Source organism: Amphibalanus amphitrite, unplaced genomic scaffold, assembly GCF_019059575.1.
Source record: "Amphibalanus amphitrite isolate SeventyFive unplaced genomic scaffold, NRLGWU_Aamphi_draft 000135F_arrow, whole genome shotgun sequence".
Taxonomy (NCBI): Eukaryota; Metazoa; Arthropoda; class Thecostraca; order Balanomorpha; family Balanidae; genus Amphibalanus; species Amphibalanus amphitrite.
The window spans coordinates 894479-907499 of NW_024881630.1; the positions used below are offsets into that span (position 1 = coordinate 894479).

Genomic DNA, 13021 nt, shown 5'->3' on the forward strand with positions numbered 1-13021 from the left:
CGGCCCAGTAGTTTCGGAGTTAGGAGGGGGGGCTATGAATAGCCCCCCCCAGTAGGGCGTGTTATACACAGACCCCAGTGGGGCGCGGGTTAACAATGTAACAAAAGAGGACTTGGAAATTGGAATAGTTAGCCTGGCCCGGCCTGTAACGTTTTTGAGAAGCTTATATATATAATTAAAACTGTAAGTAGGTATCTTTGACACACTTTCGTAATATATAATGATATATTTTTGTAATATATTTCGTAATAACCGCAGATTGTTTGAAATAGACAAACACTATTCGTTAGAATTGTGTTTTTCTATTGAAAAACAACTGGAGTAGTTCGAGGTTGGGGATGTTTTCCATACTTGCCTGATATTGGTATAGTCGACTACAGAATGATGTTCAACTTTTCACAGGCAATTATTTGCCTGGAGTGGTAGGCTGTGCCGCATCACAAGGGCTAAGTTCACAAATCAAGCTTTGTTCCAATGCTCACAATAGACACGCTTAATTGCGTGATAAACGGCACAACTTAGCGCTCCGGTCAACTGATACTTGATAGCTACTGAGGAGTGGAACATCATTCTGTAGTCGACTATACAACTTTAACGGGGCCTATAAAGCGCACGATCCGATTTTCATAAAAATTTCAGGGTGCTCCCAGAGGTGATCTATTATTTGCTTTCACGTAGCCCCATTCCATCAACACCGATATCACGTACCTAATAGCCGTTTTCACGACGGCCATCTGATACACTTTTGGTGCACGTTTGGTGCATATTTGATCAAATTAGGTTCAGTGTGTCTCAATTAGTAGGTATAGCTATCAGTTAGGGTTGCACTTATTGCTTATACATATGCCTGCTTTGTCATATTATCAGAGAGTATCATCGATTAAACACTGAAATAAATTTATTAAGTAAAGATATTTGCATTAAAGAGATTAGGTGCAGATTTGGTCAAATTAGGTGCACTCGTCGGATAGTCCGTCGTGAAAACGGCTAATATATAGGTAGTGTGCCACGGAATATACTCGTATAGTCTTTGAAATTGTCTATAGTCTGTCGTAGACTGTACCTACCTATATTCCGTGCCGAGCCGATATTGATCGCCGTTGTTTATAGCATTTGAAAAGATACCACGATAAAAATAAAATGGAATGAATACCTATCATAAATAAAGCTTATATATTAAATTTCGACCTAAGAAGGTTAAATTTTATTGATTCAAGGTTTGTGCTGTCTTGGTTTAGCAATTGTAACTGAGATGAAAAATAGCATGAAAAAGCTTAGCGTTTCAATTTCTGACATTATTAAGTGATAGCTAAGCAGTAAGCAATGCCATTATTGCCCAGGCCTTTAATTAACCCGCGCACCGACGGGGGTCTGCGCCAACTTCGCACCGACGCGCGACGGGGGGGGGGGCGGATGACCGCCCCCCCCCTGAGATCTCGAAAACGAAGCAAGATAGCGACAAGCGGTACACGGCATCGGATACGCACGGACAAGGTCTACAATTTTTACTAGGTCATTTTCAGGTCAGGTCAAAGATGACGTAACAGGGGTCGAAAAAGTCAAAATGGCGGCGCTAGATATGGAGAGTTTTTCTCGAATAACTTTCGAATTAGTCAAGCTAGGAACAAACTAAGGGCATCATCGTGATCCTCTCGTCAGTCCGCATCGAATAATATATGTTGACCTCGAAAGGTCAAGGTCAAAGGTTGACCTCAGGTCACGTGACCTCGAGGTCATCATGTATATCATTCGATGCGTCTTGAACGAGCTGAACACAATGAGACCATCCGCGCGGCTGTATCTTGTTCCTGTACGGAGTTATTGGCAAAAAAACCTTTGGTGACCTTTGATGACGTCACATGACCTTACAGCTGCCCAACAGCAAAACAGACCTCAAGGTAGTGAAGGTTGATCGTATATGAAGTCATGTATGGTATATGGGGCCATTCCAACCCGTTTTAGTGGTAAAAGCAGGTAGTTGATTTTTCCCCCATTGACTTATAATGGGGAGGTCGCGAAATTGACCTGACCTTAGGTCACCGACATCGAAATTCCGAGATATAAAAATTGTAGCTACTAATGACCTAATAACATCCTGCGACTTTCAAAGGCCTCCGACATCTACTGTAGCTCTGGCACGGTGACAAAGTTGCAAATAAGTGACTTGAGGTTGGGTCATTCAAAGTGACCTGGTGACCTGACCTTAAAAGTTAGGAGGTTGAAACTTGCACACCATGTGTAAAATTAATGAGAGAATAGTCGTATCAAATTTCGCGGCGCCACGCGCCACGGTTTTCCCGCTATCCGCGAAAAACCTCAGGGGGGGCGGATATCCGCCCCCCCCGTCGGTGCGCGTGTTAAGCACTATATAACAATCGTTCTACCCAGGGCACTAAAGAGTCCCAGGGCGACCCAGGGCACTAAAGACCCAGGGCACTAAAGAGGTTCTACCTATCTGACTAACAAGTAGGCAAACATATTAACTACCTACTTAACCTGTCTAATGAAGCCTGCGGTAATGGGTAACGCGGTCAGCGGAGACGGCCTAACGGATCACTCAACAGGTGATCACGTGACCTGGCCAATCGACCCCGTAAGCTGCGTGCAGGGGGGGGGGGGGGGGGGAGATCACGGTCCCACTGCATGACTTTGCCCATGTCTGCCCGTCACTTGGAAATGTAGGTACTCATGGAACACATGAAATAGCTCCCCGAAAAGCCTGATCAAACGCTTGTGTTGAGTATCACAGTGCCTTTGTTCTGAGCCGCGGCAGGCCCACTTCCTCTCTCCCCTTCCGCCGGTATACCTACCGTCCAGTGACCACGGCACCTCCGCCGCCGCGTGGCCGTCCTCCTCTCCCCTCCCTATCGGACACGCACACACGCCCCTCCCCCCCCATGTACCGTTCGCAGAGCGGCCGGCCGGCCGGCGCCTCGGTCACCCGCGGACGTTGAACCCGCCGTAAAATTACCTCCTATCTAACTATCCTATTGAGCGCCGGTCCCCTCAAGTTACCAACGGCAGAATTTTTGGTAAACAACGGCCAACCCTTTTGTGCGTAAACAGCGGGGGATGTCGACGACCGCGCGGCGGCGGCGGCGCGGCCAACCACCGGGTGGGGAGCGGGCCGAGGGGCGGGGCGCCAAGCGGGACACGCCGCGGCCGCCCGCCAAGTGCGCGTGGCGTGGCGGGGAGGGGTGACAGGGAGGGGACCGCGGAGGGCAGGGTAAGTGTAACAGCTAATAGTTGAAACATTGAGACGGACGGAGGAGCGTGATTGATACTCATTGGCGTATGCAAAGAATGTTGTAAGAGAGCCGGCTTATCTTTTTTCGCGTGGTGAAGATCTTAGAAATTTACAGTTACCATACTGGAAGACATCAAACAAAAATGGTGTCTTTCTCATTCTGCTGTTCATCTTGTTCATCAAAGGTGGATCAAATTGGGTGGACACGTTGAATGGCTGAAAATAAATTAATTGTATTTTATGCGCTATACATTGCCCTTTTGCATTATCGACACAGCGTAGTTGACAAAGACGGGATTTATTTTTCATTGATTAAAGGATTGTGTGTTTTATAATGCGCCGTCATATGCTAGGGAAAAGCGACAATTATTATATCCGTGTCATCCTGACTCATTTTATTTTACCGTAGCGTCATAAAATAAAAAGTAGGTAAAAGGTAAATGGTATTTATCTTTTTCAACGTATTTTACACCTAGCCGGAGACTCCCTATTTCTGATCTTTGCTGTGGCGCCTCTCTTCTGGCTTCTGCTGGGGTGGTATTTATATTTTTCGACGTATTTTAATTTTTTGCCGGAGACTCCCAATTTCTGATCAACTTTTGCTGTGGCGCCTCTCTTCTGCATCTGCCGTGCTACCTTGTAAAGAGGTAGTAATAGGCACTATTACCGCCGTTTCCAGTCTCATGTGCGACATTCAGACACGATCGCGCTATCGCTCAGCAGGTGGGCCCAGGTGGGCCCGCCCAGTGTCCGGCCGCGCGCGGGAGCCGAGCGGAGCGGCTATTTCCAGCCGCGCGGACTGGGGAGGTAGGCTGACCCGCCCGACACCGGCGTCCGGCGGAACAGTATCGCGAGCTTCGGCGGAACGCTGCGCCAGCGCCTGGCCCATGGTGTCGTAGCGGCAGGTGGAGCAGTGTTTATGTTTGAACTTTGAACAAACAACAAAGAATAACGACGCATAGGTCTTATCGGCTGTTTTTCTTTGCCGACTTGTGACGCATGCATTAGTGGTGGGACCCAGTTGCTGATAGTATCTTCAGCTTTATTCCGACTTATCCTTCGTCCTCGGCTTTACCCGTACGGTGCGAAGAGACAAGAAGATTATTTGAGTTTCTGGGTGGGACCACCACGAAAACACCCGGAGGACGGCAAAATGACTCCTGACATACAAAACCTAATTCATAGTTATAAAATGGCATGCGCCTACCTACATACGAGTAGTTGCATACATATAATTCAGACATTCCACCATTGGACGTTATACGGTTATTTGCATTATGTATCGCTCGAAAATAACGTAAATAACTTGCCTAAACGTTTGATGAGCACCTAATGTTTTAACAAATAACGTATTACGTTAACGTAAACGTTTCTTTATAAGCACGTGTAATTAAAAATGCATAGTTATCTGTATAGGCTGCGCCGTAACTGGTCATATAGCTTGGAGAAGACACAGAAGAAATGGGCACAGGAGGTTAGGGCAGCGCAAGGCAATGACTCTCTAACTAACTGTGATGCTCAGAGTCAGGGGCGGATCCAGGAATTTTCGGGAGGGGGGGCGGCAAGTCGAAATAGGGGCGACCTGGCAATCCGGGGGCGCTCCATACAAAGGGGGCGCCAAACCGTCAAAATCGGGAGCTAAAAGCCCGCGCCGTGCTAGGGGGCGTTACCGCGCTCCCCCTCAGGTTTTTCGCAAATATCTGAAAAACGGCTGCGCGCAGCGCCGCCATTTTCAGCATACCTTATCATGCATCTTTTTTGCACATGTTGTAAAAATGTCTGACGCGGTTGATGGAAGGTCAGGTCACCAGGTTATGCCAAGTGACCTAGCCTAAGAAAAAGTTCAAATGCTTACCATTGCTATACCGACTGAACGATTGCTTTGAACCTTTCAGCGATTGATGAAAGCAACACTATTCATGAAATGTATATCTCGGAATTTCGATATCTGTGACCTAAGGTCAGGTCAGCAGTGCGACGTCTCCATTAGGTAGGTATAATTAAGTCTTTGGGAGAAAACTAAAAGGCATCTCTTTTGGACGAGCGCCATTCTAGACAATATCAAGCATTGGGATACATATAAAATTAACACACTGAATAAGAACATTGCTCCTAGTGTGACCACTCATTATGTCCCAGAGGTCATCCCATGTCATGAAAGGTCCGCAGCAGTTTTTTTTTCAAACAACTTTTGATAGATTCAAGCTAGAGCGATAAAAACACCTCAGCTGTGTTCAGCTCGACGATACGCATCGACTGCTATGCAGCATGACCTTTCCCGGTCAGGTCATGACCTTGACCTAAGGTCAAATTCTCAAAATTACCTTTCATAAGGTCAACCTTTAGTTTGTTCGACGTGTCTCGACGACAGAAACGCAATGCTGGCAAACGTAATGTCGAGACTCTCTTGAGTCAAAAGCTATTGCAGGAAAACATCGTTCGTAAAAAGGCTATTTTTAGAGTCTTTTGCCCTCTGAAGGCTAAACCGTTGACCTGAGGTCAAATCTGAGCGCAGCTTGCAGAAACACCTTTAAAAGGGCTATCGAATGCGCTTTTCTGCGGCGCTATAGCTCTATTGGTTTCCGAGTTATGTGCCGCTGCTTCGAAAACGGAAAAATGTTGAAACAGGCAACGTTTTACCTTTGATGACCTCTGGTGACCTGACATTCGACCTGACCTAAAAAATGACCGTTTTGTTTTCGTCGTGTTTTTTGACGATCTTTCGAATGCCACTTATCGCATGTCACTACGCGGCCCAGGAGCCGAGTTAGACGAGGGAGTATGCCCCCCCCCCTCCCCAGCAGGACACGGAAAACTCAGACCACCAGCACGGTACGGGTTAAAAGTCGTAGATGGGCACCGCTACCCTAGCAAAAGATATTAGCAAAAAGGTGGCCTCCATTTACTGGTGCAGTCCTTCTTCTCCCGGTCCTTTTTCTGGAAGCGTCTCACTTATGCTGGTATGCCTCACTTTCCGGGGGCGCCCAACCTCTGCTTGGATCGCCTAATCCATTCAAGAGAGACCCACTTTGCTTAAGTCGCCTCATTTCTTCCTTCTAAGAACGACCAATTTGCTGTACGCGGCCCACTTATCTGGGACGCCCATCTTCTGCTAGAAGTGCCCCTCTTCTTCCTGATGCGTCCCACTTCTACTACGATTGCACCTTTTCTGTTAGGGCGCCCCTTTGCTGCTGAGGAGTCTTTTTTCTACTGTGAATAGGGCGGCCCTCTCCTGTTGGGCGACCCCAAATTCTGCTGGAGGCGCCCCACTTCTGCCCAACTTTTGGTGGGGTGCCCCTCTCTTGCAGGGGGCACTTCTCTTTTGCTGGAGACGCCACTCTTGTGGGGGCTCCCTTCCACTGCGGGGAACGTCTCTCTTCTGCCAGAGGCACCCCTTTTCTTCTTATGGGGCTCCTGTTTTTTTTTTCTGGGGCGAGGCGACCCTCTGCTGCTCGGAACGGGGCACACCTCTCCTTTTACTGGGGCACCGCCCCTCTGCTGGGGTTGCCCTTCCGCTGTCGTCAGGGGCGCCCCTCTTGGTAGAATATACTCCTTTTCTGTTTGTAATGGGGCGGCGGCGCCCCTCTTCTACCGGGGGCGCCCATCTGCTGCTGGGGCGTCTGTCTTCTGCCGGATATTGTCAATGGGGCGCCCATATCCTGTTTGGCGGGCCCAACCTCTGCTGGAGGCTCCCTATTTCTGATTAACTTTTGCTGTGGCGCCTCTTCTGCTGGGGCGCCCCTCTTCTGCTTGGGGCGCCCGTCTCCTGCTGGAGACCCCTCTCTTCTGCTGGGGCGCCCCTCTTCTGCCAGTGGCACCCATTTTCTTATTAATTTATGGGGCTCTTTTTTTTGCTGGGGCGCCCAGCTGCTGTCAGGGCGCCCCTCTTCTCGGAATGGGGGCGCCTCTCTTCTTTTGCTGGGGCGCCGCTCCTCTTCAGGGGGACACGTCTCCTGCTAAGGGTGCCCTTCCGCTGCCAGGGGCGCCCCTCTTGAACATAAGGTATTTTATATTCTTGTAACGAGACGCCCTCTTCTGCTGGGGGCGCCCATCTGCTGCTGGGGCGACTCTCATCTGCTGGGAATAGGCAATTGGGCGTCACTCTCCTGCTTGGTGAGCCCAACTTCTGCTGGAGGCGCCCTATTTCTGTTGAACCTTTGCTGTGTTGCCGCTCTTCTGCTCGGGGCGCCCTCTCTGCCGCGGGATATGGGCGCCTTTATCGGATGGCGGGGGGGGGGGGGGCGGCCGCCCCCGTCGCCCCCCCTGGATCCGCGCCTGCTCAGAGTGTCAGCATTGTCTCACTCACGGTAACTATCTTTCACTTATAGCTCCTTATTAGGGTGACCCGCGTGCTCCGCAACGCGAAAAGGGGTATTTTCGATCGGCGGGTGTTTGGTTTTCTTGTGTCAGTTGGGTTATCTATCCATTTCGGTCGATTGCTTTTTGATGGCCAAACGATTTGGTTTGGAAAGTGAAGAATATCCATCGCGTCGAGGTGCCCGTGTCTGATAAGCATGCTTTCTACTTCAGAACCTGTCAATAGAGTTCAGTGAACCTGTCAAATGTGTTTTATAATTTAGGTGCGTAGTTTTATGACAAATGAAAGCCGTAGATAATTTTCGCTAAAAATGGTTTTGCGCCCCAAAGTGGCCTGTCGCCCCTCCAGCTGGGCACCCACAATCATTTTAGGAAAATTATACCCCTAGTTGGAGGTGCTATCAGTGCTGACTATATGTCAACGGTTCTAGCCATGGAGGCTGCCGGCAGTAAGAACTGACAGCAGCGACATTCCAGGCGGGATGAGGTCGGTGAACGGGGCGTGGGAGACTCGGCTGAGAAGAGCTGTCATGGCCGTGGGTTTTGGCGAGCAGCCAGCAAAAGCCACCCCCCGGTCTTTTGGTTCTGGGTCTGGCTTCATTAAACTAACAATGCATTGTATAGGTTCATACCTATGTACTTACATAGGTACAAACAAAACTATATAATCCCTACACACCTACATCGGATCGGCCGAAATAAGATAGGCATACCTATTATATACCTTTAGGATTGCTCTTCCTAAAGGTTCTTGGCTTTTCATTTAATTGAATGCATGAAACACTAAAGAAGGATCCATAATATAATGTTGACATAATTTACTTCCAATCATGATTCATATCACATTTAGGTATCTTTACTGAGATTTATCATTTCACCGTGCATTACCATTCACTTAGCTTGCTTGTTGCGATGAACATTTTTAGGGGATCTGAAGAAAGGCTGCATGAAGGTAAAATTGATTTCAACTTAATTAACCTGTGAACGTGCGATACGAAATTTTTACCTTGCACTTACTGTGTTGTGAATGTACAGTGATTGCACTATTTAGTTTATTGAAATTACCGATATAAGTTCACATTTCAATGGCACGGCATGTTTGGAGCCGTTTGAACGTTTATGCGTTTTATGTGTGGGGCATTTATGAGCCTCTAAATAATAATGGAATTACAAATCTATAACCAATGAATGGAATATTATTAGGAAAACTATAAAGTGTCTAATCAACATAGATAAATGATTCAGGAACTATTTGACACATGATCTGTAATAAAGGCGCCAGTCTCATAAATACCATACTTTACATAGACGGAATGGGCAATGCGCAAGGCAGATTGCACAAACTTTCACAAGTAAAAAGCTCGCCAAGTGGAGAAAATATGTGAATATGTGAGAACGCGAAACAAAACGCAAAAAGTTCGTGCAAAGACGCAATAAGTTCGGTTTCAATTCGCTAAGCACCCATTACCCGTGAGCCTGGAAGCTCTCCCACAGTCCCGTTAGCTGGGTTCCTCTCTGATGCTGCGTTGAAGTCTCCCCGGCCGGCTGAGGTGAGCGGATGGGGAGGGGTGACGGCAGTGGGAGTCGGCGGGCGATCGGCGACATCCTGCCCGCCCTGCAGACTGCTCCTGTCGTGGTGAGGACGTGGCGACAGCTCCGCGGCAGTGGGTGGCCGTCACGCCCCCAAAAATACCCACCCGTCGGTCGTTAGTCACTGCCGCGGCGACAAAACGTCCCGCCGACCGGCGCGGGAGGGTCGGGCGCCGCGGCCACGCGCGACGCAGTGTATCGCCCGCGGACGGAGCCGGAGGGGACCGACAGACCGAGCAGAGGGGGCGTGCCGCGGGCCGCCGGCAGGAAGGGTGTCGCAGCGCCCCACCCTTCCCTGGGGGACAGGCAACGTGGGGAAACAATGCCTGTTTTGATCATGCCGCAACAAAACAGTGATCAGCATTCCACTGTGGCAGCGGTCCGATGCCAAGAGACTAGCGCCACCCGGCCGGTCTGAGCTGCCGCGTGGTCCGGGACGGGCACTGCGGGCGGTCACATCGACAGACGGCACGGACGGCTTACCGGCGGAAAACCGCGCCAAGACGCCGACGTCGGCCACTGACCCTTCCTAGCTTCTTATCAAAACGCACCGGCCGAGCGGCGGCGCACCCGTAAACAACCTGTGTTGGCTGCGGGGCCCCTGACCCCGGCGCTATCGATTCGGGCGTCGGTGGGCCTGTTTACTCCGGCCCGGGGGCGGCGCTCCGCCGGCCGGGCGTGGGACCGTGGGTAAAAAAGCTAAAAGTAACTGAAGCGAAGAGAATGCCGCGGCCGGCGCGCTGATTGGCCGAAGGGGTGGAGCGGGCCGGCCCGGCCGCCGGGAGAGGGTTGCCCGGCCGGTGGGGCCGCGCCGGCCGGCAGTGGGGCCGAACGGGGTGACGGAGACGGGACGGCCCAGCAGCGCGCACCGACGCGCCGGAGACCAAGGCGACACAGGTGAGATATGGCACGGAGCAGTGATATCATTTTAGTGCTTATTTATTCTAATACAGTATTCTATTCCAATTTATGGCATTTGCTCATTAATTATAGCGCAACAAAATTGAGAAGCATGATGTAAAAAGGCGCTGTTTACCTACATAATATTTTCTTCGATACAATGGATGCTGCATGCTGCATACCTAGGTTCTTAGAATTAAAAAAAGAATACAATAATGCCACTGGCTAAAATAATTACACATTCGTGAGCAGTGCAACTAACACAAAAATATCATTTACCTATTTCTCCACGCTTTATTGAGAGACCCGTTCAAGTAAGTAAATGAAAGCAGCGCACTTATGTTGTCCTCGTACGCCTCAGTAAATAATCATTGTGTATGTCCATTTCAGAGGTTGTGCACGATGGCGCTGACGCTGCAGTCGGCGCTGGCCGGCGGCCGGTACTCGGCGCTGCACGGCCGCACCTTCCGGGAGCTCGCCGCCGGCGGACATGGCTCCTTCTCGGCGCTCTCGGCCGCCGACCAGGAGGCGCCCATGGACCTGAGTCGCTCGGCAGCGCGCCGGTCGCCCTCGCCTGATGTCAGCATCACCACGGGTCACAACGCGCTGCTGGACCGGGCGATGGGGCCGCCGCCGGAGCCGGAGCCGCTGGACGAGACGCCGCACGACCTGCGCCTGGTGCGGCCCTCGCACAGTATCATCCCGTTCCACAAGCTGCGCAAACACGCCCAGAAGGGATCGCGGGCGCGCCTCAAACGGCAGCGTCTGGAGGAGACGGTCAGCCTGCTGCGGGACCGCGAGGCGGCCGACGAGCCGCCGCCGCCGAGCCGAGCTGACGGCGAGGCCGCCGGCAGGGACGAGGACGGCGAGCCGGCGCCGCCGCCGCCGACGCTGCCGCCGCCGCCGCAGCTGATGCAGCAGATGCTGATGATGCAGCAGCAGCAGCAGACCGACCCTGTGGCGTACCCTTCGCTGCTGTACCTGCAATACTGCGCCATGATGCAGAGCCTGCAGCTGCAGCAGGCGCTGCGGCACCAGCACGCGGGTAAACTGTCGCCATCGGCGGCGGCGTGCCCGCCCCCGCGGCGGCCCGGCTCCGTCAGCCCGGCCTCGAGTTCGGCCGGTACGCCGCCGGCCACGCCCGGCACGCCCGGTACGTCTAGTTCGGCGGACGAGCCGCCGCAGCGTCGGCGGGCGCCGCGCACGCTGACCGGAAAACACGTGCGCCAGGGCCAGGGCGCCAGTCCGGAGACACTGCGCACCCTGCGCCGAGTGCTGCTGGAGAAGGCGCGTCTCAGGGACCTCGGTCTTCTACCGCCGCCCAAACCGAAACCCAAGGGCCGGCGCAGAAAGTAACCCAGTATACAACCTACTGCCTCAATTGAACTCAGTGTCTGACGTCTGTTGCATGTTCGTGGTAAGCCTCGCCGCAGCGCTGAGCGAGCCAGCCAGCCAGCCGAGCCAGAGCATCAATACGTACACAGGGAGGGGAGGGACGATACGGGTCGCCACCGGGCGCCGACGACAATTGTTTGCACGCTGGTGTTAACATATACGGGTACTAAGTGACTGTGCAGATATGATGTTTCACAAATGTGTTTAGGAGCGCTGCTGAGACATTGCGATATACTTTCGTGTCGCTGTGGCTTAGCTTAAACTCTCGTTGCGGATCTCGTTCGGACTTATTGTCACGAAATGTTATTGTCCAATGTTGACCCGACCTATCATGGTTAAATCGCTTGTTACCAGATAGTGATTTGGAACTTACATTCCACGACAGAGGAGTCACGACTTTGTGTTTGCACTGTTGTAGTGTCTGCTAACGCGGCGTTTGTTGCGTTTCGCCTCAGGGATAATTATCCATGATTCAGACTCAGTGTTCCTGTGAGTTGTTTCGCCAATGTCCATGTCTTGGTGTGATTTTTATAGATACTTTTGTGTGACCTGTACAATGGGTAGAGATGACTTTATTCGGTGATACTGTTAAGTGTAGTTCACGCGCTCCATAATTGATGGTGCATGTTTACGTTATGGAACAATACAAGAGCTCCGTCCCTTATCTAGTTACTGGCTACTGCTGACGCGTACGATTACGGTTGCAGCTGCATGTTGCAGCTTATTATGGCTTTATTCGGGAAGCAGTTTATTTATAATCGATACCTATGTGGAAAAATCGATTACTGTCGGGGCTTAAATAATAGGTATTCACCCTTCGTTGACTATCCACTAGGTATTTGAAGCTACGTTTAAGAAATACGGAAACCCCACATTCGATTCTGCAACGCAAATCCGCAGAATCCGCTGCAACGCAACGCAAAATCCGCTGCTGATCCGCAGAATCAGCAGAATTCTGCAAATCCGCGACAGTCGATGCAACGTCTTCACGTCAATCAGTGGCGAATCCAGGGGGGGGGGTAAAATAGGCATTTGCCCCCCCCAAACGGCATGAGTTTAACATTACGCCTATGGACGATGCATGGAAAGAATCGATAAATTTTTATGGTTTGCCCCCCCAAAACTCTGAGCTGGATCCGCCTCTGACGTCAATAACAGGTAGAACAATTCAGACTCCGCAGGCACACGCAGAGGTAACATTCGTTGACGTGCCAAAAGTTTCGGCTTGAAATTGCTCCGATGAGGCCCCGAGCCGGAACGTCAGTCCTCATGGTGGGCAAGTGCCGGTCCTATGCCGGTTACCCGATCCGATATCGATAAGCCGTTGCCAGTCAAATGCCCATCGAACTATGACTATGATTAAACGTTCAAGCATTGGCGAGCGTAATAAATAATAGGTGCTGTTCATCTTTAATGTTTGTCAATTTTGTTTATTCTTTTCTTATGTCCATGTAGGTACCCATTCAGCTATAAACGGGAATATCTGTCATTGGCCGAAACTGGCTCGCCTCGGCATCATATCCCCGGTCCCTCCACAATGGCCGTAGGTTCAGAAGAGGTCAAACCACTCGA

The 13021-nt window shown here is 51.0% G+C and overlaps 1 protein-coding gene across 1 annotated transcript; it reads left to right on the plus strand.

Moving 5' to 3' along the window:
* Positions 1-9974: 9974 nt before the first annotated feature.
* On the plus strand, positions 9975-12113 carry LOC122382189 (atherin-like). The gene is made up of 2 exons (XM_043367177.1): positions 9975-10051; positions 10445-12113. The coding sequence occupies exon 2, from the start codon at positions 10457-10459 to the stop codon at positions 11408-11410; it is 954 nt and encodes a 317-aa protein (XP_043223112.1). The 5' UTR covers positions 9975-10051; positions 10445-10456; the 3' UTR covers positions 11411-12113.
* The last annotated feature ends 908 nt before the right edge of the window (positions 12114-13021 follow it).